Source organism: Pleurodeles waltl, chromosome 2_1, assembly GCF_031143425.1.
Source record: "Pleurodeles waltl isolate 20211129_DDA chromosome 2_1, aPleWal1.hap1.20221129, whole genome shotgun sequence".
NCBI classification, from domain to species: domain Eukaryota; kingdom Metazoa; phylum Chordata; class Amphibia; order Caudata; family Salamandridae; genus Pleurodeles; species Pleurodeles waltl.
Window position 1 is genome coordinate 708801902 of NC_090438.1, and position 25797 is coordinate 708827698.

General features: G+C 45.7%; 1 protein-coding gene across 1 annotated transcript in view; it reads left to right on the plus strand.

Moving 5' to 3' along the window:
- LOC138267855 (collagen alpha-3(IX) chain-like) overlaps nt 1–25797 on the plus strand; it is a 173734-nt gene that overhangs the window by 80426 nt on the left and 67511 nt on the right. Inside the window, exon 16 of the mRNA XM_069217080.1 lies at nt 1319–1372. Within this exon, the coding sequence (XP_069073181.1) occupies nt 1319–1372 (54 nt within the window). The remainder of the gene's footprint in view (nt 1–1318; nt 1373–25797) is intronic.

The following is a 25797-nucleotide window of genomic DNA, read 5'->3' on the forward strand; positions in this document are numbered from 1 at the left end:
AAGCCTCTGGTGGGCTTCAGACCAAGCAAGTGCCTCATTATACTTGTTTGGCCCTGATTATGAGTGTCGCTTTCATTCCAACAAGCCCACCAGCAGAAGGTACTGGACGCATATGCATTATAATTTGTGGTATTTATCACAAAGATTTCAGCTGCTGACAGCTCAGTGGCGGGCTCAAAGCCCCACCTCATTTCCAGAACCCAAGCCCCTTCTTCTCCACTCACAAAGTGAAAAGCTATTTGAATTTGTCAGGTCTCTCACCAGACCAGCGTTTTTGTCTCATCGTTAGCTGTATTCTTGCATCTGTGTTGGTTCACAGCACAGGGGCGTAGCTTGGTCAGTAAGACTGGAGGGGGGGTGAGATTCAGATTTCTGACAATCACGCTGGAATATAATGTTAAAATACATTCTACGACAAGCAGGATGCGTGAGAGTGGCGTAAGAGGCAGTGGAAAGGGAGAAGACTGCAGATTGCTAGGAGTACTAAGGCCCGTATTTATACTTTTTTTGCGCCGCATTTGCGTCGTTTTTTGACGCAAAAACGGTGCAAACTTGCAAAATACCATTGTATTTTGTAGGTTTGCGCCGTTTTGCGTCAAAAAGCGGCGCAAATGCGGCGCTAAAAAAAGTATAAATACGGGCCTAAGTGAGAGAACACAGTATTTTGTAACATAGTCAACATTTTTAAGGTTTTCAAAATGGAGATGAGAGAGAGTGTGTGTGTGTGTGTGTGATTTTGTCAGTGTGTGAATGCAAAAATCCCAGATGAAATCTAACAGACACCTCACCATACCTGACTGAAATCACCTGTACCCAACTATTCATCAGAAAATTCATTTATTAGGAGGGTGTAACACCTCAAACACCACCCTCCGCCGAAGCTTCGCCTCTGTCTCAGCATTCCAATGTTTCATAGCTTTTTTGTATATATTTATATAAGCTTTATTGCCGAGGCTGCACACACTGATATGCAGCTGATTTCTAGGGAAATAAATAAATATGAAGATCCATCTTAACATTACACAACCTACTGTGTTGCTAAAAACACCACCTCGCACAGCACGTATGACTATCCAGGGATGACTTGTTGATATATCTATAGTTACCTGGTGACAAGGCAACGCATGGCTCATGTGGTTTGTTTATGGTTTTATTTATTTAACAATTTAGTATAAGACTTATGCGCAAACAGGTATGCGGAATTTACACAGAACTCAATATCATTAAAAAATAAACATTTCTGAACCATTGAAGGCAATTTGCATTCTTTTTCTTCCTATTTCCTTTCCAATAATTGTACCCTTCATATTTCTGCTAGGGCTTTCCTGGCACTGCCGGAACGGTCGGAAACAGAGGTGACTTTGGATACCCGGTAAGTTTGTTACAAGCCTATCTGCTGTCACCAGATATTTCAATATGACGTAAACCTCCATGGAGAATAAGCAGTGCCACTGTTCGGACAATGTGGAATGCTGTATGTAAGACTATAGGCATATTTTTAAATTCCTGACAATATGTAGATACTTCATATCCGTTGCTATGAAATATCAAACCTAAGGAAAATATAGGGCCATATTTATACTCCGTTTGCGCCGAAATTGCGTCGTTTTTTTTGACGCAATTTCGACGCAAAACTAACGCCAACTAACGCCATATTTATACTATGGCGTTAGAGGCGAATAGCGCCAAAGTTCCTGGAATGTGCGTCATTTTTTAGCGTGAACCCCTTCCTTGCGTTAATGATATGCAAGGGAGGCGTTCCCGTCTAAAAAATGACTCCCAGGCCTTTACGTGGTATTTATACTCCCGGGCAAAAGAGACGCCCGGGAGTTGGCGTGGCAAAAAACGGCGCATTTGCGCCACTTTTTAACGCCTGCTCAGGGCAGGCGTTAAGGGGCCTGTGGGCTCAAAATGAGCCCACAGGTGCCCTCCCATGCCCCCAGGGACCCCCCCTGCCACCCTTGCCCACCCCAGGAGGACCCCCAAGGATGGAGGGACCCACCCCAGGGACATTCAGGTAAGTTCAGGTAAGTATAATTTTTTATTTTTTATATTTTTTTTTGGTGGCATAGGGGGGCCTTATTTGTGCCCCCCTACATGCCACTATGCCCAATGACCATGCCCAGGGGACAGAAGTCCCCTGGGCATGGCCATTGGGCAAGGGGGCATGACTCCTATCTTTACAATGATAGGAGTCATGTTGATGGGGGATGGGCGTCGTTAAAAAATGGCGCAAGTCGGGTTAAGACGATTTTTTCGACGTAACCTGACTTGCCCCATTTTAAGACGCCCATGCGCCATTTTCCCCCTACGCCGGCGCTGTCTGGTCTACGTGGTTTTTTCCCACGCAAACCAGGCAGCGCCGGTCTGATTGCGCCGTCTAACGCCATTCCATAAATACGGCGCCCGCATGGCGCTTCAGAATGGCGTTAGACGGCGCAAAACTTTTTGACGCTAAACTGCGTTAGCGCAGTTTAGCATCAAAAAGTATAAATATGGGCCATATATTATCTTAAGAACAAACTGTGTTGTGGAGAGACACTGACACGATGGTGTAACTCCATGCCACACTTCCGCAGGCAATCTGACAATAAGGCCCTTATTTATACTTTTTTTAGCGCCGCATTTGCGCCGCTTTTTGGCGCAAAACGGCACAAACCTACAAAATACAATGGCATTTTGCAAGTTTGCGCCGTTTTTGCGTCAAAAAACGACGCAAATGCGGCGCAAAAAAAGTATAAATACGGGCCTAAGTGCCAAAGGGGATTACCACCTCATTTCCTTCTCGTTTTCAGTCCCCATTGTTGAATACAAAACAATAAAAGAACGTGAAATTATTGGACACGGAGTGCACTCCAGTGATATCTTCACATTGAACCTCGACCAAACCTCTACAAAATAATAGCTGATTATTAGAGAAATTAACTGGAAACTGGGAAGGCCAAAAGGCACCCCGTGCTTAAAATGTTCCAACCTAGTCACCCCGGTTCACTAACATTCTTCTGACTGAAAAAGACAGGTCAGAAAAAGCTGAAAGAACCTCACATGGACCGCTCGTTAGTGCTACAAAATGGAAGCAAGAATTCATTTCAACAAACAACGCAATATTAACTTCAAGTTTGGAATGATGATGGATAAAATCACCTTAAAACCGAAAAATTTGAAACTGAAAAATTGAAAAGAAAACATATACCATTAATCTCTGGTTGTCATCACCAGAACAGCCCTCCCCCGCGCTTTTGTGGAGACAGACATCTTAGCACTCACCCGAGATTCCTGGCCTCAGGGATAGCAGGATAGAACAGTGCCATAGCAGGGGTATCATAGGCCGCCATGAAAGCAAGGAAGTGGGCATAGCCTTGGTTTGGTAGAAAACCAAATACAGCTATAATTTGGGTACAATAGGGCCCTGACACCCCTGAGCTCTGATCAGTGCCAGTGAGCTAGTGATTGCTGGTAGCCATTGCCACTCATTTTTGGGGACCAGCACTTATTTTTCCGGATTTGACATTTCCCTAGAGCAAGAGAGAGAAAAACTCATTCTTTTACAAATTAAGCACCCACCCTGATGTTACTGCACCGTCAGCACTACTAAAACCTATGTCCCCGAGATAGGACCTTCCTGTTAAGCAAATAAATAATAGAGAAACCAAAATGGTTTCTGAATGTAAACAAGCATTGGCAACGCCGACAGGTCTGGCTTATATGTAAAAGTGCCTTAACAACCTTCTCTTTTACTCTCACTGGTCGGTTTCCTCAGTTATGCTTCATTGTTGTTCTAAGGCAGGATCCGCATTCAATCGAGTTTGTTGTTTCAGTTTAAATCATTCTTATGCCTGAAGCCCTTTTCCGTGCAATATACAACAAAATACAAACAAACAAATAGACATGGTCGACAGAGCACACCGTACTGAATGTTCTGTGCAGACTGTGCATTTGACTACCACACGAAGAATGTGTGCGACCTGTTGGATGCCTCTTCACTGGAATATTTACCAACGCGTAGTTGTCTGACCACACTGATAATGACCCGACTTTATAAATCTGCCAACCTATGTGTCAAGTACACAAACTCAAATTATGCACCCAGGAGAGTTGTACTGCGGATGCCCCTCCCTGCTTCACAAAATGACCTTCTGCAAAATGATATGCAAAGTAACTTTTTCCCCATGGTGCACATGTTGGAGAAGGGGTCCACTTGGACCATGTGTTTGAATTTTATGCTGATTTGTTCCAGCTTTTGAATGTGAAATTGTTCAATAGTGAAAGAAACCAAAAGTAACAAGCATGCCAGAATCGGATTCTGTCAATGTAAGAAATGACAGAACTCCTTTTTACCAGCTGCAGGATAAAGGAGATGCCTAGGAGAGTGTTAAACATTTCACCGTGTGATGAGTGTTCAGTAAAGGAATTAATAGATCGCCTGGAAATAGTTCGTAGCTTTCATTGCTGAAGTGGTTTTAGTCAATCTGCCGTATGCTTGAAACCTCCAGAAATGAGTCAAGCGGTAACCACGTTCTAACAAAATGAAATATGCACTTAAGTCCTAATTCAGTGCAATCTGCATCCACGCCCCAGTACAGTACATTCTAGACCCACACCCTAGCACAGCGCAATCTGCATCCACGCCCCAGTACAGTACATTCTAGACCCACACTCTAGCACAGTGCAATCTGCATCCACACCCTAGTACAGTGCAATCTGCATCCACGTCCCAGGGCAGTACATTCTAGACCCACACCCTAGCACAGCGCAATCTGCATCTGCACCCCAGTACACTACATTCTAGACCCACACTACAGTACAGCACAATCTGCATCCACTTCCCAGTACAGTACATTCTAGACCCACACCCTAGCACAGCGCAATCTGCATCCACGTCCCAGTACAGTACATTCTAGACTCACCCACTAGCACAGTGCAATCTGCATCTGCACCCCAGTACAGTACATTCTAGACTCACCCACTAGCACAGTGCAATCTGCATCTGCACCCCAGTACAGTACATTCTAGACTCACCCACTAGCACAGTGCAATCTGCATCCACGTCCCAGTACGGTACATTCTAGACCCACACTCTAGCACAGTGCAATTCGCATCCACACCCCAGTACAGTACATTCTAGACCCACACACTAGTACAGTGCAATCTGCATCCACGACCAAGTACAGTACATTCTAGACCCACACTCTAGCACAGCGCAATTCGCATCCACACCCCAGTACAGTACATTCTAGACCCACACACTAGTACAGTGCAATCTGCATCCACGTCCCAGTACAGTACATTCTAGACCCACACTCTAGCAGAGTCCAGTCTGCATCCACGCCCCAGTGCAGAACGTTCTAGACCCACACCCTAGCACAGCACAATCTGCATCCACGTCCCAGTACAGTACATTCTAGACCACACTCTAGCACAACACAATTTGCATCCACGTCCCAGTACAGTACATTCTAGACTCACCCACTAGCACAGTGCAATCTGCATCTGCACCCCAGTACAGTACATTCTAGACTCACCCACTAGCACAGTGCAATCTGCATCTGCACCCCAGTACAGTACATTCTAGACTCACCCACTAGCACAGTGCAATCTGCATCCACGTCCCAGTACGGTACATTCTAGACCCACACTTTAGCACAGTGCAATCTGCATCCACGTCCCAGTACAGTACATTCTAGACCCACACTCTAGCACAGTGCAATCCAGTACAGTACATTCCAGACTCACACTCTAGCACAGCGCAATCTGCATCCACGTCCCAGTACAGTACATTCTAGACCCACACACTTGCACAATGCAATCTACATCTGCACCCCAGTACAGTACATTCTAGACCCACACCCTAGCACAGCGCAATCTGCATCCACGTCCCAGTACAGTACATTCTAGACTCACCCACTAGCACAGCTCATTCTTCATCTGCACCCCAGTACAGTACATTCTAGACTCACCCACTAGCACAGCGCAATCTGCATCCACGTCCCAGTACAGTACATTCTAGACTCACCCACTAGCACAGTGCAATCTGCATATGCACCCCAGTACAGTACATTCTAGACTCACCCACTAGCACAGTGCAATCTGCATCTGCACCCCAGTACAGTACATTCTACACTCACCCACTAGCACAGTGCAATCTGCATCCACGTCCCAGTACAGTACATTCTAGACTCACCCACTAGCACAGTGCAATCTGCATTCACGTCCCAGTACGGTACATTCTAGACCCACACTCTAGCACAGTGCAATCTGCATCCACGTCCCAGTACAGTACATTCTAGACCCACACTCTAGCACAGTGCAATCTGCATCCACTTCCCAGTACAGTACATTCTAGACCCACACGCTAGCACAGTGCAATTCGCATCCACACCCCAGTACAGTACATTCTAGACCCACAAACTAGTACAGTGCAATCTGCATCCACGTCCCAGTACAGTACATTCTAGACCCACACTCTAGCAGAGTCCAGTCTGCATCCACGCCCCAGTGCAGAACGTTCTAGACCCACACCCTAGCACAGCACAATCTGCATCCACGTCCCAGTACAGTACATTCTAGACCACACTCTACCACAACACAATTTGCATCCACGTCCCAGTACAGTACATTCTAGACCCACACTCTAGCACAGTGCAATTCGCATCCACACCCCTGTCCAGTACATTCTAGACCCACACACTAGTATAGTGCAATCCAGTACAGTACATTCTAGACTCACCCACTAGCACAGTGCAATCTGCATCCACTTCCCAGTACAGTACATTCTAGACCCACACACTAGAACAGTGCAATCTGCATCCACACCCCAGTACAGTACATTCTAGACCCACAGACTAGCACAGTGCAATCTGCATCCACGTCCCAGTACAGTACATTCTAGACCCACACTCTAGCACAGCGCAATTCGCATCCACACCCCAGTACAGTACATTCTAGACCCACACACTAGTACAGTGCAATCCAGTACAGTACATTCTAGACCCACACTCTAGCACAGTGCAATCCAGTACAGTGCATTCTAGACCCACACTCTAGCACAGCGCAATCTGCATCCACGTCCCAGTACAGTACATTCTAGACCCACACTCTACCACAGTGCAATCCAGTACAGTACGTTCTAGACCCACACTCTAGCACAGCGCAATCCAGTACAGTACGTTCTAGACCCAAACTCTAGCACAGCACAATTCGCATCCACGTCCCAGTACAGTACATTCTAGACCCACACACTAGTACAGTGCAATCCAGTACAGTACATTCTAGACCCACACACTAGCACAACCCAATCTGCATCCACGTCCATACAGTACATTCTAGACCCACACACTAGCACAGTGCAATCCAGTACAGTACATTGTAGACCCACACTCTAGCACAGTGCAATCTGCATCCACTTCCCAGTACAGTACATTCTAGACTCACCCACTAGCACAATGCAATCAGCATCCACGTCCCAGTACAGTACATTCTAGACCCACACTCTAGCACAGAGCAATCCAGTACAGTACGTTCTAGACCCACACTGTAGCACAGCGCAATCTGCATCCACGTCCCAGTACAGTACATTCTAGACCCACACTCTAGCACAGCGCAATCTGCATCCACGTCCCAGTACAGTACATTCTAGACCCACACACTAGCACAATGCAATCTGCATCCACACACCAGTACAGAACATTCTAGAACCACACTCTAGCACAGCCCAATCTGCATCTCCACCCCAGTACAGTACATTCTAGACCCACACACTAGCACCGTGCAATCTGCATCCACGTCCCAGTACAGTACATTCTACATCCACACTCTAGCACAGTGCAATCTGCATCCACTTCCCAATACAGTACATTCTAGACCCACACACTAGTACAGTGCAATCCAGTACAGTACATTCTAGACCCACACACTAGAACAGTGCAATCTGCATCCACACCCCAGTACAGTGCATTCTAGACCCACACACTAGCACAGTGCAATCCAGTACAGTACATTCTAGACCCACACTGTAGCACTGTGCAATCCAGTACAGTACGTTCTAGACCCACACTCTAGCACAGCACAATCCAGTACAGTACGTTCTAGACCCAAACTCTAGTATAGCGCAATTCACATCCACGTCCCAGTACAGTACATTCTAGACCTACACTTTAGCAGAGTCCAGTCTGAATCCACGTCCCAGTACAGTACATTCTAGACCCACATTGTAGCACAGCACAATTTGCATCCACCTCCCAGTACAGTACATTCTAGACTCACACACTAGCACAGTGCAATCCAGTACAGTACATTCTAGACCTGCACTCTCGCAGAGTCCAGTCTGTATTCACGTCCCAGTACAGTACATTCTAGACCCACACACTAGTACAGTGCAGTCCAGTACAGTACATTCTAGACCTACACTCTAGCAGAGTCCAGTCTGCATCCACGTCACAGTACAGTACATTCTAGACCTACACTCTAGCAGAGTCCAGTCTGCATCCACGTCCCAGTACAGTACATTCTAGACCCACACACTAGCACAGTGCAATCTGCATCCACGTCCCAGTGCAGTACATTCTAGACCCACACTCTAGCACAGTGCAATCCAGTACAGTACATTCTAGACCCACACTCTAGCAGAGTCCAGTCTGCATCCACGTCCCAGTACAGTACATTCTAGACCTACACACTAGCACAGTGCAATCCAGTACAGTACGTTCTAGACCCACACTCAAGCACAGCGCAATCCAGTACAGTACGTTCTAGACCCAAACTCTAGCAGAGCGCAATTCGCATCCACGTCCCAGTACAGTACATTCTAGACCCACACACTAGCACAGCGCAATTTCCATCCACGTCCCAGTACAGTACATTCTAGACCCACACACTAGCACAGCGCAATTTCCATCCACATCCCAGTACAGTACATTCTAGACCCACACACTAACACAGCCCAATCTGCATCCACGTCCCAGTACAGTACATCCTAGACCCACACACTAGCACAGTGCAATCCAGTACAGTACATTATAGACTCACACTCTAGCCCAGTGCAATTTGCATCCAATTCCCAGTACAGTACATTCTAGACACACACACTAGCACAGTGCAATCTGCATCCACGTCCCAGTACAGTACATTCTAGACCCACACTCTAGCACAGTACAATCTGCATCCACTTCCCAGTACAGTACATTCTAGACTCACACACTAGCACAGTGCAATCTGCATCCACGGCCCAGTACAGTCCATTCTAGACCCACACTCTAGCACAGTGCAATCCAGTACAGTACGTTCTAGACCCACACTCTAGCACAGCGCAATCTGCATCCACGTCCCAGTACAGTACATTCTAGACCCACACCCTAGCACAGTGCAATCCAGTACAGTACGTTCTAGACCCACACTCTAGCAGAGTCCAGTCTGCATCCACGTCCCAGTACAGTACATTCTAGACCCACACACAAGCACAATGCAATCTGCATCCACACCCCAGTACAGAACGTCCTAGACCCACACTCTAGCACAGCCCAATCCAGTACAGTACCTTCTAGACCCACACTCTAGCACAGCGCAATCCAGTACAGTACGTTCTAGACCCAAACTCTAGCACAGCGCAATTCGCATCCACGTCCCAGTACAGTACATTCTAGACCCACACACGTGCACAGCGCAATTTGCATCCACTTCCCAGTACAGTACATTCTAGACCCACACACTAGCACAGTGCAATCTGCATCCACGTCCCAGTACAGTACATTCTAGACCCACACACTAGCACACTGCAATCCAGTACAGTACGTTCTAGACCTACACTCTAGCACAGCGCAATCTTCATCCACGTCCCAGTACAGTACATTCTAGACCCACACACGAGCACAAAGCAATCTGCATCCACGTCCCAGTACAGTACATTCTAGACCCACACTCTAGCACAGTGCAATACAGTACAGTACGTTCTAGACCCACACTCTAGCACAGCGCAATCTGCATCCACGTCCCAGTACAGTACATTCTAGACCCACACACTAGCACACCAGTACAGAACATTCTAGAACCACACTCTAGCACAGCCCACTCTGCATCTGCACCCCAGTACAGTACATTCTAGACACACACACTAGCACAGTGCAATCTGCATCCACGTCCCAGTACAGTACATTCTACATCCACACTCTAGCACAGTGCAATCTGCATCCACTTCCCAATACAGTACATTCTAGACCCACACACTAGTACAGTGCAATCCAGTACAGTACATTCTAGACCCACACACTAGAACAGTGCAATCTGCATCCACACCCTAGTACAGTACATTCTAGACCCACACACTAGCACAGTGCAATCCAGTACAGTACATTCTAGACCCACACTGTAGCACTGTGCAATCCAGTACAGTACGTTCTAGACCCACACTCTAGCACAGCGCAGTCCAGTACAGTACGTTCTAGACCCAAACTCTAGTACAGCGCAATTCACATCCACGTCCCAGTACAGTACATTCTAGACCTACACTCTAGCAGAGTCCAGTCTGCATCCACGTCCCAGTACAGTACATTCTAGACCCACACTCTAGCACAGCGCAATTTGCATCCAAGTCCCAGTACAGTACATTTTAAACTCACACACTAGCACAGTGCAATCCAGTACAGTACATTCTAGACCTGCACTCTAGCAGAGTCCAGTCTGCATTCACGTCCCAGTACAGTACATTCTAGACCCACACACTAGTACAGTGCAGTCCAGTACAGTACATTCTAGACCTACACTCTAGCAGAGTCCAGTCTGCATCCACGTCACAGTACAGTACATTCTAGACCTACACTCTAGCAGAGGCCAGTCTGCATCCACGTCCCAGTACAGTACATTCTAGACCCACACACTAGCACAGTGCAATCTGCATCCACGTCCCAGTGCAGTACATTCTAGACCCACACTCTAGCACAGTGCAATCCAGTAAAGTACGTTCTAGACCCACACTCAAGCACAGTGCAATCCAGTACAGTACGTTCTAGACCCAAACTCTAGCAGAGCGCAATTCACATCCACGTCCCAGTTCAGTACATTCTAGACCCACACACTAGCACAGCGCAATTTCCATCCACGTCCCAGTACAGTACATTCTAGACCCACACACTAGCACAGCGCAATTTCCATCCACGTCCCAGTACAGTACATTCTAGACCCACACACTAGCACAGCCCAATCTGCATCCACGTCCCAGTACAGTACATCCTAGACCCACACACTAGCACAGTGCAATCCAGTACAGTACATTATAGACCCACACTCTAGCACAGTGCAATTTGCATCCACTTCCCAGTACAGTACATTCTAGACCCACACACTAGCACAGTGCAATCTGCATCCACGTCCCAGTACAGTACATTCTAGACCCACACTCTAGCACAGTGCAATCTGCATCCACGTCCCAGTACAGTACATTCTAGACTCACACACTAGCACAGTGCAATCTGCATCCACGTCCCAGTACAGTCCATTCTAGACCCACACTCTAGCACAGTGCAATCCAGTACAGTACGTTCTAGACCCACACTCTAGCACAGCACAGTCTGCATCCACGTCCCAGTACAGTACATTCTAGACCCACACCCTAGCACAGTGCAATCCAGTACAGTACGTTCTAGACCCACACTCTAGCAAAGCCCAGTCTGCATCCACGTCCCAGTACAGTACATTTTAGACCTTCACTTTAGCAGAGTCCAGTCTGCATCCACGTCCCAGTACAGTACATTCTAGACCCACACACTAGCACAATGCAATCTGCATCCACACCCCAGTACAGAACGTTCTAGACCCACACTCTAGCACAGCCCAATCCAGTACAGTACCTTCTAGACCCACACTCTAGCACAGCGCAATCCAGTACAGTACGTTCTAGACCCAAACTCTAGCACACCGCAATTCGCATCCACGTCCCAGTACAGTACATTCTAGACCCACACACTTGCACAGCGCAATTTGCATCCACTTCCCAGTACAGTACATTCTAGACCCACACACTAGCACAGTGCAATCTGCATCCACGTCCCAGTACAGTACATTCTTGACCAACACACTAGCACAGTGCAATCCAGTACAATACGTTCTAGACCTACACTCTAGCACAGCGCAATCTTCATCCACACCCCAGTACAGTACATTCTAGACCCACACACTAGCACAATGCAATCTGCATCCACGTCCCAGTACAGTACATTCTAGACCGACACTCTAGCACAGTGCAATCCAGTACAGTACGTTCTAGACCCACACTCTAGCACAGCGCAATCCAGTACAGTACGTTCTAGACCCAAACTGTAGTACAGCGCAATTGGCATCCAAGTCCCAGTACAGTACATTCTAGACCCACACACTAGAACAGCGCAATTTGCATCCACGTCCCAGTGCAGTACATTCTAGACCCACACACTAGCACAGTGCAATCTGCATCTCCACCCCAGTACAGTACATTCTAGACCTACACTCTAGCAGAGTCCAGTCTGCATCCACGTCCCAGTGCAGTACATTCTAGACCCACACACTAGTACAGTGCAATCCAGTACAGTACATTGTCGACCCACACACTAGCACAGTGCAATCTGCATCCACTTCCCAGTACAGTACATCCTAGACCCACACTCTAGCACAGCCAAATCTGCATCCACTTCCCAGTACAGTACATCCTAGACCCACACACTAGCACAGTGCAATCCAGTACAGTACATTCTAGACCCACACTCTAGCACAGCGCAATTTGCATCCACTTCCCAGTATAGAACATTCTAGACCCACACACTAGCACAGTGCAATCCAGTACAGTACATTCTAGACTCACACTCTAGCACAGTGCAATCTGCATCCACTTCCCAGTACAGTACATTCTAGACCCACACACTAGTACAGTGCAATCCAGTACAGTACATTCTAGACCCACACTCTAGCACAGTGCAATCTGCATCCACTTCCCAGTACAGTACAATCTAGACCCACACACTAGAACAGTGCAATCTGCATCCACACCCCAGTACAGTACATTCTAGACTCACACACTAGCACAGTGCAATCTGCATCCACTTCACAGTACAGTACATTCTAGACTCACACACTAGCACAGTGCAATCTGCATCCACGTCCCAGTACAGTACATTCTAGACCCACACACTAGCACAGTGCAATCCAGTACGGTACGTTCTAGACCTACACTCTAGCGCAGCGCAATCTTCATCCACGTCCCAGTACAGTACATTCTAGACCCACACACTAGCACAATGCAATCTGCATCCACGTCCCAGTACAGTACATTCTAGACCGACACTCTAGCACAGTGCAATCCAGTACAGTACGTCCTAGACCCACACTCTAGCACAGCGCAATCCAGTACAGTACGTTCTAGACCCAAACTCTAGCACAGCGCAATTGGCATCCACGTACCAGTACAGTACATTCTAGACCCACACACTAGAACAGCGCAATTTGCATCCATGTCCCAGTACAGTACATTCTAGACCCACACACTAGCACAGTGCAATCTGCATCTCCACCCCAGTACAGTACATTCTAGACCTACACTCTAGCAGAGTCCAGTCTGCATCCACGTCCCAGTACAGTACATTCTAGACCCACACTCTCGCACAGCGCAATTCGCATCCACACCCCAGTACACTACATTCTAGACCCACACACTAGTACAGTGCAATCCAGTACAGTACATTGTCGACCCACACACTAGCACAGTGCAATCTGCATCCACTTCCCAGTACAGTACATCCTAGACCCACACTCTAGCACAGCCAAATCTGCATCCACTTCCCAGTACAGTACATCCTAGACCCACACACTAGCACAGTGCAATCCAGTACAGTACATTCTAGACCCACACTCTAGCACAGCGCAATTTGTATCCACTTCCCAGTACAGAACATTCTAGACCCACACACTAGCACATTGCAATACAGTACAGTACATTCTAGACCCACACTCTAGCACACTGCAATCTGCATCCACTTCCCAGTACAGTACATTCTAGACCCACACACTAGTACAGTGCAATCCAGTACAGTACATTCTAGACCCACACTCTAGCACAGTGCAATCTGCATCCACTTCCCAGTACAGTACATTCTAGACCCACACACTAGAACAGTGCAATCTGCATCCACACCCCAGTACAGTACATTCTAGACTCACACACTAGCACAGTGCAATCTGCATCCACTTCCCAGTACAGTACATTCTAGACTCACACACTAGCACAGTGCAATCTGCATCCACGTCCCAGTACAGTACATTCTAGACCCACACTCTAGCACAGTGCAATCCAGTACACTACGTTCTAGACCCACACTCTAGCACAGCGCAATCTGCATCCACATCCCAGTACAGTACATTCTAGACCCACACTCTAGCACAGTGCAATCTAGTACAGTACATTCTAGACCCACACTCTAGCGGAGTCCAGTCTGCATCCACGTCCCAGTACAGTACATTCTAGACCTACACTTTAGCAGAGTCCAGTCTGCATCCACGTCCCAGTACAGTACATTCTAGACCCACACACTAGCACAATGCAATCTGCATCCACACCCCAGTACAGAACGTTCTAGACCCACACTCTAGCACAGTGCAATCTGCATCCACTTCCCAGTACATTCTAGACCCACTCACTAGTACGGTGCAATCCAGTACAGTACATTCTAGACCCACACTCTAGCACCGTGCAATCTGCATCCACTTCCCAGTACAGTACATTCTAGACCCACACACTAGAACAGTGCAATCTGCATCCACACCCCAGTACAGTACATTCTAGACCCACACACTAGCACAGTGCAATCTGCATCCACGTCCCAGTACAGTACATTCTAGACCCACACTGTAGCACTGTGCAATCCAGTAGAGTACGTTCTAGACCCACACTCTAGCACAGCGCAATCCAGTACAGTACATTCTAGACCTACACTCTAGCAGAGTCCAGTCTGCATCCACGTCCCAGTACAGTACATTCTAGACCCACACTCTAGCACAGCGCAATTCGTGTCCACACCCCAGTACAGTACATTCTAGACCAACACACTAGTGCAGTGCAATCCAGTACAGTACATACTAGACCCACACACTAGCACAGCCCATTCTGCATACACGTCCCAGTACAGTACATCCTAGACCCACACACTAGCACAGTGCAATCCAGTACAGTACTTTCTAGACCCACACTCTAGCACAGCGCAATTTGCATCCACTTCCCAGTACAGTACATTCTAGACGCACACACTAGCACAGTGCAATCCAGTACAGTACATTCTAGACCCACACTCTAGCACAGTGCAATCTGCATCCACTTCCCAGTACAGTACATTCTAGACCCACACTCTAGCACAGTGCAATCCAGTACTGTACGTTCTAGACACACACTTTAGCACAGTCCAGTCTGCATCCACGTCCCAGTACAGTATATTCTAGACCCACACACTAGCACAATGCAATCTGCATCCACACCCGAATACAGAACGTTCTAGACCCACACTCTAGCACAGCCCAATCTGCATCTGCACCCCAGTACAGTACATTCTAGACCCACACACTAGCACAGTGCAATCTACATCCACGTCCCAGTACAGTACATCCTAGACCCACACACTAGCACAGTGTAATCCAGTACAGTACTTTCTAGACCCACACTCTAGCACAGCGCAATCTGCATCCACTTCCCAGTACAGTACATTCTAGATGCACACACTAGCACAGTGCAATCCAGTACAGTACATTCTAGACCCACACTCTAGCACAGTGCAATCTGCATCCACTTCCCAGTACAGTACATTCTAGACCCACACTCTAGCACAGTGCAATCCAGTACTGTACGTTCTAGACACACAGTTTAGCACAGTCCAGTCTGCATCCACGTCCCAGTACAGCACATTCTAGACCCACACAGTAGCACAATGCAATCTGCATCCACACCCCAGTACAGAACGTTCTAGACCCACACTCTAGCGCAGCCCAATTTGCATCTGCACCCCAGTACAGTACATTCTAGACCCACACACTAGCACAGAGCAATCTACATCCACGTCCCAGTACAGTACATTCTAGACCCACACTCTAGCACAGTGCAATCCAGTACAGTACGTTCTAGACCCAAACTCTAGCACAGCGCAATCCAGTACAGTACGTTCTAGACCCAAACTCTAGCACAGCGCAATTCGCATCCACGTCCCCGTACAGTACATTCTAGACCCACACACTAGTACAGTGCAATCCAGTACAGTGCATTCTAGACCCACACACTAGCACAGTGCAATCCAGTACAGTACGTTCTAGACCTAAACTCTAGTACAGCGCAATTCGCATCCACTTCCCAGTACAGTACATTTTAAACTCACACACTAGCACAGTGCAATCTGCATCCACTTCCCAGTACAGTACATCCTAGACCCACACTCTAGCACAACCAAATCTGCATCCACTTCCCAGTACAGTACATCCTAGACCCACACACTAGCACAGTGCAATCCAGTACAGTACATTCTAGACCCACACTCTAGCACAGTGCAATCTGCATCCACTTCCCAGTACAGTACATTTTAGACCCACACACTAGAACAGTGCAATCTGCATCCTCACCCCAGTACAGTACATTCTAGACTCTCACACTAGCACAGTGCAATCTGCATCCACTTCCCAGTACAGTACATTCTAGACTCACACACTAGCACAGTGCAATCTGCATCCACGTCCCAGTACAGTACATTCTAGACCCACACTCTAGCACAGTGCAATCCAGTACAGTACGTTCTAGACCCACACTCTAGCACAGCGCAATCTGCATCCACGTCCCAGTACAGTACATTCTAGACCCACACTCTAGCACAGTGCAATCCAGTACAGTACATTCTAGACCCACACTCTAGCAGAGTCCAGTCTGCATCCACGTCCCAGTACAGTACATTCTAGACCCACACACTAGCACAATGCAATCTGCATCCACACCCCAGTACAGAACGTTCGAGACCCACACTCTAGCACAGTGCAATCTGCATCCACTTCCCAGTACAGTACATTCTAGACCCACTCACTAGTACAGTGCAATCCAGTACAGTACATTCTAGACCCACACTCTAGCACAGTGCAATCTGCATCCACTTCCCAGTACAGTACATTCTAGACACACACACTAGAACAGTGCAATCTGCATCCACGTCCCAGTACAGTACATTCTAGACCCACACTGTAGCACTGTGCAATCCAGTACAGTACGTTCTAGACCCACACTCTAGCACAGCACAATCCAGTACAGTACGTTCTAGACCCAAACTCTAGTACAGCGCAATTCGTATCCACGTCCCAGTACAGTACATTCTAGACCTACACTCTAGCAGAGTCCAGTCTGCATCCACGTCCAAGTACAGTACTTTCTAGACCCACACTCTAGCACAGCGCAATTCGCATCCACACCCCAGTACAGTACATTCTAGACCCACACACTAGTACAGTGCAATCCAGTACAGTACATTCTAGACCCACACACCAGCACAGCCCAATCTGCATCCACGTCCCAGTACAGTACATCCTAGACCCACACACTAGCACAGTGCAATCCAGTACAGTACTTTCTAGACCCACACTCTAGCACAGCGCAATCTGCATCCACTTCCCAGTACAGTACATTCTAGACGCACACACTAGCACAGTGCAATTCAGTACAGTACATTCTAGACCCACACTCTAGCACAGTGCAATCTGTATCCACTTCCCAGTACAGTACATTCTAGACCCACACTCTAGCACAGTGCAATCCAGTACTGTACGTTCTAGACACACACTTTAGCACAGTCCAGTCTGCATCCACGTCCCAGTACAGTACATTCTAGACCCACACAGTAGCACAATGCAATCTGCATCCACACCCCAGTACAGAACGTTCTAGACCCACACTCTAGCACAGCCCAATCTGCATCTGCACCCCAGTACAGTACATTCTAGACCCACACACTAGCACAGCGCAATCTACATCCAGTACTTGCATAAGATCACACAATTTGGTCAAGCAGGAAAGACAGGACTGAACATAGATTTTCTAGTTTACCACTGTGGAACTCAATCTCGAGATGGGTATCTCTTGGATTTTCCAGTTTGATACTGCACCATTCAGCTAGCACAGTCTTACATCAAGGGTTGATGGTTTGTCCTTAATTCTTCACGGATGAGATTAGAGTATGAGTGACAAGCAGAGTCCACATTTTATTTTTGGCAGTTTTACATAGCACCAACCTTGCCAAGGATATAAAGGCACCTCACTACAGACAGACACAGACTACTTTACCTCTTTGTTTTGGTACAAGTTGCTTAGTAGTAGTTCACTGTATAATAAGACCAGGTGGAGAATCAAACCTGTTCCCCCCATTTTGCATGGTTGCATCTGTAGCCACTGGGCTACATCCGCTCCCATGTAAGCTAGGCTCGTTTTGGGCTCAAGGCTGCAAAATGACCTCAAGCTTGGCCAGAGCCAGGCTTCTAGCTTGAGCTTTCCGTGGCTCCCCCACCTCTAAGTTAATGTTGCCTACTAACATTGACTAACATAGCCCCTTTGTCTCACGCAATAGCAACACAAAAGGTGGCTAGTACTCTGTGCTTATTACTAATCACTTTAAGTTCTGATGTGTAGCTGTGTTTTGGGTGGTCTAAACTTAATTTCGTTTACATCTTGCTTTAACAGCTTTTGCACCCTTGACAGCCATTACTATACATATGACCTTCATGTAATGATAAAGAAGCATATTCATGACATGATTTGGCTAAACAATGGCTAAAAGCTTTTTTTCACTGGTTGGTATTTCTTGTAGACACATGTTAAGATGAATCGATTCCACATGGAGCTAAGTGGTGATACACATACATTAATTGAAGTTTGTTAGAACTGCAGCCTTAGGGTGGTTTTCCCCCAAACTTTTTGTTCGGGGTGTCCTCACTTTTGCCAATCTGGTTTTGTTGGCCTTAGGACTCTGGACACTGTACCACCAATAATCAGTGCTAAAGTGCATGTGCTCACGCTCCTAAAACATAGTAACATTGGTATATCCACAACTGGCATATTCAATTTACTTATAAGTCCCTAGTAAAGTGCACTATATATGCTCAGGAACTGTAAATTAAGTGGTATTAGTAGGCCACAGCACTGATTGTGCTATCCACTTAAGTAGAACAATAAACATGTCTCAGGCCTGCCACTGCAAAACCTGTGTGTGCAGTTTGACAACCATGTCCACATGGCTTTTAAAACACCTTGCAAAGCTTTAGATTCCCCTTTTATTACAGATATGTCACCCTAAGGTAAGCCCTAGGTAGCCCATAGTGCAGGGTTCTATGTAATTAAACATTTTACATACCCTGGTAGTGATGAAAAACTCTCAAATTCGTTTTTCAGTGCTGTCAGACCTATCTGTCTCATAGGACAACACTGGGAAATCCTTATTACATCTAATAAAGTGTAATCATCCCTGATTAAGAAGGAGTAGACCAGTCCTGTTTAGTACAGATGGAATTGTAACGAGAAATCCTATTTAATGATAAAGTTGGATTCACTATTAACATTTTGAAAATGCCACTTTTAGAAAGTTGGCATTTTCCTGCTCTTGATCCTGTGTGCCTGCAGCCTGTCTCCAATAAACAACTAGGCTGGGTGACAACTGGATTCCTGCATTCCCTCTAGACAGTCTCATACAAAGGGAAGAGTCAGTGTGACTGAGTGGCCATCTGCATGTTGATGGATCATCCTGGGCAGGATGGGAGAGAGGACCTGACACAGCTGAATAGGCAGTGTCCTACTCCCGCACAAAGACATGCTTAACCTCCTGTAGCGAGTCTGGAGCCAGAGCAGGAAGAGAGGACCTCTGTGCACTTCAAAACCCCTCTTTCAAGTCACCCCCTTTACAGGTACCTGTTATAATCTTAAAATATGAAGAAGGTCCTGATAGCCTTCCAATCCTTGTAGGAGGAAGCCCTATTGGATTACAAATTTCAGTAGCAAAAGAGCCATCAAGGACTGGATCATTCACACCACTGCCACCATTGTTCTCAATGCCACTATCACCAGCACAGCCACCAACCACTGCTCCACTGCCATTCACACCGATTAAACTACTGTCATGATCACAGTCAGTTCCAGGCATGGCAGTACCTTTCAATGTTTGTCCCATGGCATTGTGAAAGAAAAAATCGCTAGCATCTGAACTAGAGTCGATAACTTCACTTACATTTACCACTCTTCTCTTATTCCATAATCTTTTATCCTCCCACATTAACAGATGGTTGCTGATGTTCATCACAAGGGTAGAGGCAACACAATTTGGTTTACCCTATATGAACAAAAATGCCATGCCTGATCCTCACCAAATCTCCTGCATTGAAATAGTGTGCCTTAGTGTGTAGAACCAAATAACATCTTCATACGCTACATTCCTGAGAGCTTTAAACCCTTCCCTCAAACTCTGACACTTTTACTGAGCCATGAAAGGGAGCATTCGATTTATGTATTCTGGTCCCTGTTCTGTGACTGGATCACTGAATCGGAAAAACTAACTGTTGGACCTGGCCATTTTTGCGGGTTCATCTCCAAACTTTTTGCCCCCTTCCTCTTATTTTGTCTGACCTCTTGCTGTTGGCTCTCGGACTCTGAGCACTTTATCACTGCTGATCAGTGCTAAAGTGCAGGTGCTCTCCCTTCTAAAGTTGGTATGATTAGCTTATACCTAATTGGCATATTTAATTTACCTGTGAGTCCCTTGTGCAGTGGTATCCCTATGCCCAGAGCCTGTAAATTAAATGCTACTAGCATGCAGTGCTGCTTGTGCCACCCACAAAAGTAGCCTTTCAAACCTGTCTCGGGCCTGCTAGTGCAGGGCCTGCATGTGCAGATTACTGCCACAGGGACCTGGCATCTAAATTTTCTTGCCAGGCCCATAACTCTCTTTTTACTACATGTAAGTCACCCCTAAGGTAGGACTAGCTAGCCTTATGGGAGGGGTGCTATGTATGTAGAAGGCAGGACATGTGCCTGGTTGTGTGGCCTGTCCTGGTAGTGACAGACTATTTGGTTTGTCACACCTGTGAGTGTTGCACTCTCTTAGGATTGCATTGGAAATGCCCTGCCTTATGTCTAGGGGGTTATTGTCTGATTTATGAGGGAAGGTATGCTTGGTATGGTTGTAATGGTAGTGAGAAATGCTGCTTACTGGTGTAGGTGGATGTTTTATTAACCATTATAGAAAGATCACTTCTAGAAAGTGAACATTTCTCTGTGCTCATGGCTCTGGTGTTTAGCAGCTTGACTCCAATCCACATCTGGGCAGAGTGACTGCTGGACTTTGTGCATACTTTTCAGACAGCCTGTAACAGGGAGGGTGGAGGTGTCACAGAGGTGCATCTGCATTTTGAATGGTCTTCCTAGGCTGTAAGAAGGGGAGGTGGGCCACACTTTAATTTGTAAAGGCTGTGCCCTGGCCTCACACAAAGAGCTTGTTTACCCCCAACTGATGTCTGGAGCCTGTGCTGGAGGAGAGAGGGGGCACTCCCAGAACCAGTTGCAACTGGTTGGAACCTCCTCTCCCCCTCTTTGCTAAATGTTTGCAAAACTGAGTATAAGTACAGGGGTTTTTCCCCATGAAAATGAGACATTAGAGACACTGAAACATACTTGGAACTGGACACAGAATGCTGCTGGAGGGACTCACCAGGAATCGCCTTGGACTGCTGCTGCTGTGCTGACCTCTGACCTGCTGGGTCACTAGGAGGAACTGCCACTGACTGCAACCCTATATGCTGGCCTGCTGCTGGGCCCTGCCACCCTGTGCTCCATTTTTATATCTCCAGGGGCTGGGTGCTGTTGCCGCTGACCCCAATCATGGCCTGTTTACAGCACCTCTGAAGAGCCTTGAGAGCGCCTCTCGTCCCATCGCCAAAGGCCTGTTGATGTACTCTACTAACATAATTCTTTTTAGCGAATACAAGGCTGTCATAATGCTGTTATGCAGCTCAGATTTCCTTTACCATCTTGAGACAGAACTGCTTTCCTTTAATGTCCATTGCTTATTTGACTAAACATGGCACCAATCCCATGCTCACAGTGTTGATGCACATGCCTGCCCCAGTGTATGGCAGAATTAAGGTATCTCAACAAGCAGTTTTTTAGTCTCCTCTTTATCTGTCCACACACTTTTTAACCCTTTCTCAACAGCCTTTTCAACAGTTAAGAAAATATAACAAACCAAACAATGAACTGTAACTAATGCTCACATATTAAAAAACATGGTCTAATTTCCTTATTGCCTTTTGGCTGCAGGGCTTCCAGAATGTCTCTAGAACAATCACATGTAGGTTTAATAACCTCAGAAAATATGAAGTGCACAAAATGTTACATATTATCAGTTTGCAACATACAGTTTTCTTATTTCACTGTAATACCATGTTCTTATAAGATATCAAATGCCTTGCTGAGAATCCACTAATGCTCACTCACAAGTTCAAAATGCTGTCTTGGAACACAGAGACACCATCGATGCATTTAAATAGCTTGAACACCAATGTCTGAAAAACTGACACTGCTGAGGCATGCCTGAATAGCATCGACATAAACCTAAAGGCACGAAATGGTGTAATGAAAATTGCGAGAGCATAAGAGTTTTCTGCATACTCAGGTAGGGGTATGCAGATCTCAGGTCAGTCATAGTAAAAATATTTGTAGTAACTCAAATATACAAAAATGATCAAACTTTATGCATTTGGTGGCAATTAATAAGAATATTTTTGTTGAGGCCCAAGATCCATACATGGCTGAATATACCTATTCACTTCCTTGCCACCACAATCATGGGCACCCGTTTAGCTCAGTCAATAGACTTGATAACTCATTTACTTGAATGACATGGTTCTGAAAATCCTCCCAGGCACTAAGGGGCACATTCCATACCTTGTGAACAATTGGTACATCATTTTCCTTTAAGACAATTCTGTGTAAAATATTCTTGACAGAACCAAAACTCTCCTTGAATACCCCCTACTGCTCTTTAGTTGTCTGCTGAAGGTCCTATTATGTTGCAAAACTGTGTGTCATAACCTAATGCAATGTCCAAAGAGCCTTGGTCACCCCATCCCATCACACTGTAGCTTCTCTTAGCTGCATATATATTCTGGTAAATATTTTCCTGTCACATTACCTGAATTTGTCACAAAAATATCTCAGCATGTCTATCTTTCTCCGACTGAAGGCTACAGTATTGACATTTGATGTTAGAAGATCCACACTGGGCCATTCTTTCCACTATACCTGATCAGAAATAACAGTTAAGGGTGATCCACAATCTACATTTACCCTCAATGAGATATTGGTAGCAACAGTTCCATAAGTTGCACCTCCCTTCCTTTTATTTACCTTCTTCCCAGCTTCTGAAACTGATAAAACAAACCTTCAGTGTTCCTCCCTACCAACTAATTTATGATTGTGATAGTATAAACAGTTGCTTCTTTCTGATTAGCTTTTTAGACTTTGTCAAAATGACCAATTCTTCTACATTAAATGCATATTTTGTTAATCCCAGAGCAACATTGGCTTAGTGAAATTTGCAGCCCCAGCTAAACACTCCTGGGTTAACAACCCTCTCATGAGTCTTGTTAGCTCTACTAGACTCCCCACCAGAACTGAGAGTCACAGCACTGACTTTATGAGCTAACAACACAACTTCACACTTATTCTATCCTTTGGATGCAGATAAAGAATATTTGATTCCTTTAGTGATATTATTGACTTTCGCTAAACTGGTATTTTTTTTTAAGTACAAAAGTTAGTCCTTCTCGTAACAGTGCAACAGTGTTTGCTCCCTTATATAATCCTCTAAAGTACCACCAAAGTCACTCAAATAAACTACACTGCCTAATTCGGCTACATAATTTGTATTGGTCTCATTAGGTAAGTGCTACCTGGTGTGAAAGGATAATGTTCGCCAATGGTACTGAAATTATCAGCTAAATGTCTTGAATCTCTCGAAACTACCTCCATATATTCATCCCAGTTACCAAAATTTACTCCGTCTTTTACAGTATCTGGTAACTTATCAAGGGTTCTTTGACCTTGGGTATCCAAACAGTTGTACAAAATGGCCAATCTTCTTTCAACTGAGAATATTTTCCTATCAATAGCAATTAAATATTTATCAGACTGCAATACCATTGAAACCATTTTATTGGACGTGATCCAGGCATTTGAAAAAAAAACTGGCTGTTGCATTTACGATGAATTGTTGTGTACTCAATCTACCGAATTCAACATACATAGCAATAACAAACTTTGCTTGGCATCATTAAAAGTACAATCCAGTGGTACCAATTTAATGTATCACAGACCCGTGAATATTAAAAATATCACACCATACGAAACAAAAGACATACAGAGTACACAGAGGTATATCCAAAACCACTTACTTAATAGTGTTGGTGCAATAAGCACACACTGATCAGTGCTCACACATGGCCATCTTTTCCTGATAGGAGGTTCCTGTCAGGTTTCCACTGACCCACTTCTGCAATGTGCATTATGATGTATAGTGTGCACATCATGCGTTCCAGGAAAACTCCACCCTCAACTTGTGTGGTTCTACCTGCCAATAACTTAAGTGTGTGTCTTGCACACAGCTGCAAAATACCTCATTTGCCTTACTATGGTGTAGGTTAAAGCATTGCACTGTGGAGGTGTGCATCTAAATTTTCAATATGGAAGAAAGCTGACAGTTCATTCAGACAGTTGATAACCAAACACTGTATCTGTTGAAGCAGTGTCCACATACAAAGTCACAGGTGGTTGACAGGGAAGCAGAACCCAGACAGATCTGAAGACAATTTTGAGGCAGCAGAAAGCAGTACAATCAATCTAAGAACTCACTAGTTGTTAAGAAGAATGGAATCCACACAGATGTAAGTGGTCATACAAATGCATTATTGAATTCAAGCTGCATCACACATGACAACCACCAACTGCAGTGACTGGAATATCTTGACCTTCACAGTTGACCTCATGGTCAGCAAAGTATAGGAAGACACAAGACCAATATAACAACATAGCGAGCAAAGACAAAACAATATTTGCATGCCTGGATGTTTTAAATTACTTACTTGACATTGTCATATAGAGTGTACTTTGTATGGAACATAAGAAAAATTTGTAGAAGAAGTTAAACATTGGGATACAACAGAATTTCAATGAAATATCACACATAAATAGGAATACAATCTGAGCACAGCAAATAGATGCATCTGAATCTATAACATAGTGGAGTTGTGATAATGCCAGTCATTAATTGCTTAGTAGGTGTTAGAACTGATTTGGGCCACTCAGCAGGCATGGGCTTTAATTATATCCAGTAGGGTCCTATCCTATACTATGCTCTCCCATGAACTCACCTACTGTTGGACTGATGAGGGACCACCAAAAGCACAGGTTAATCATTTACTTCTCAGGGAAGTGAAGCAGAGAAGTCCATGGTTTACTCAGAGTTATGTTGTGGGATTAGAGACTCAGACCTCAGTTGTACATGAATAACATGTAATAAGTCATGTTCTACTTCACAACACTATTACACATATAGTCAACAGTTTGACATATCTAACAGAGAACAGAGCAATTAAGAAAATATAATCACAAAGGTTGAGGTAACTACATAGCCAGTCTTTGACTAACCGTAATAATACGAATAATGTAAAGTTTCCTCCTTCCTCTAGTTATGCAGACCCACTTCCACAATCACAATCATATCTTTCTTTCTT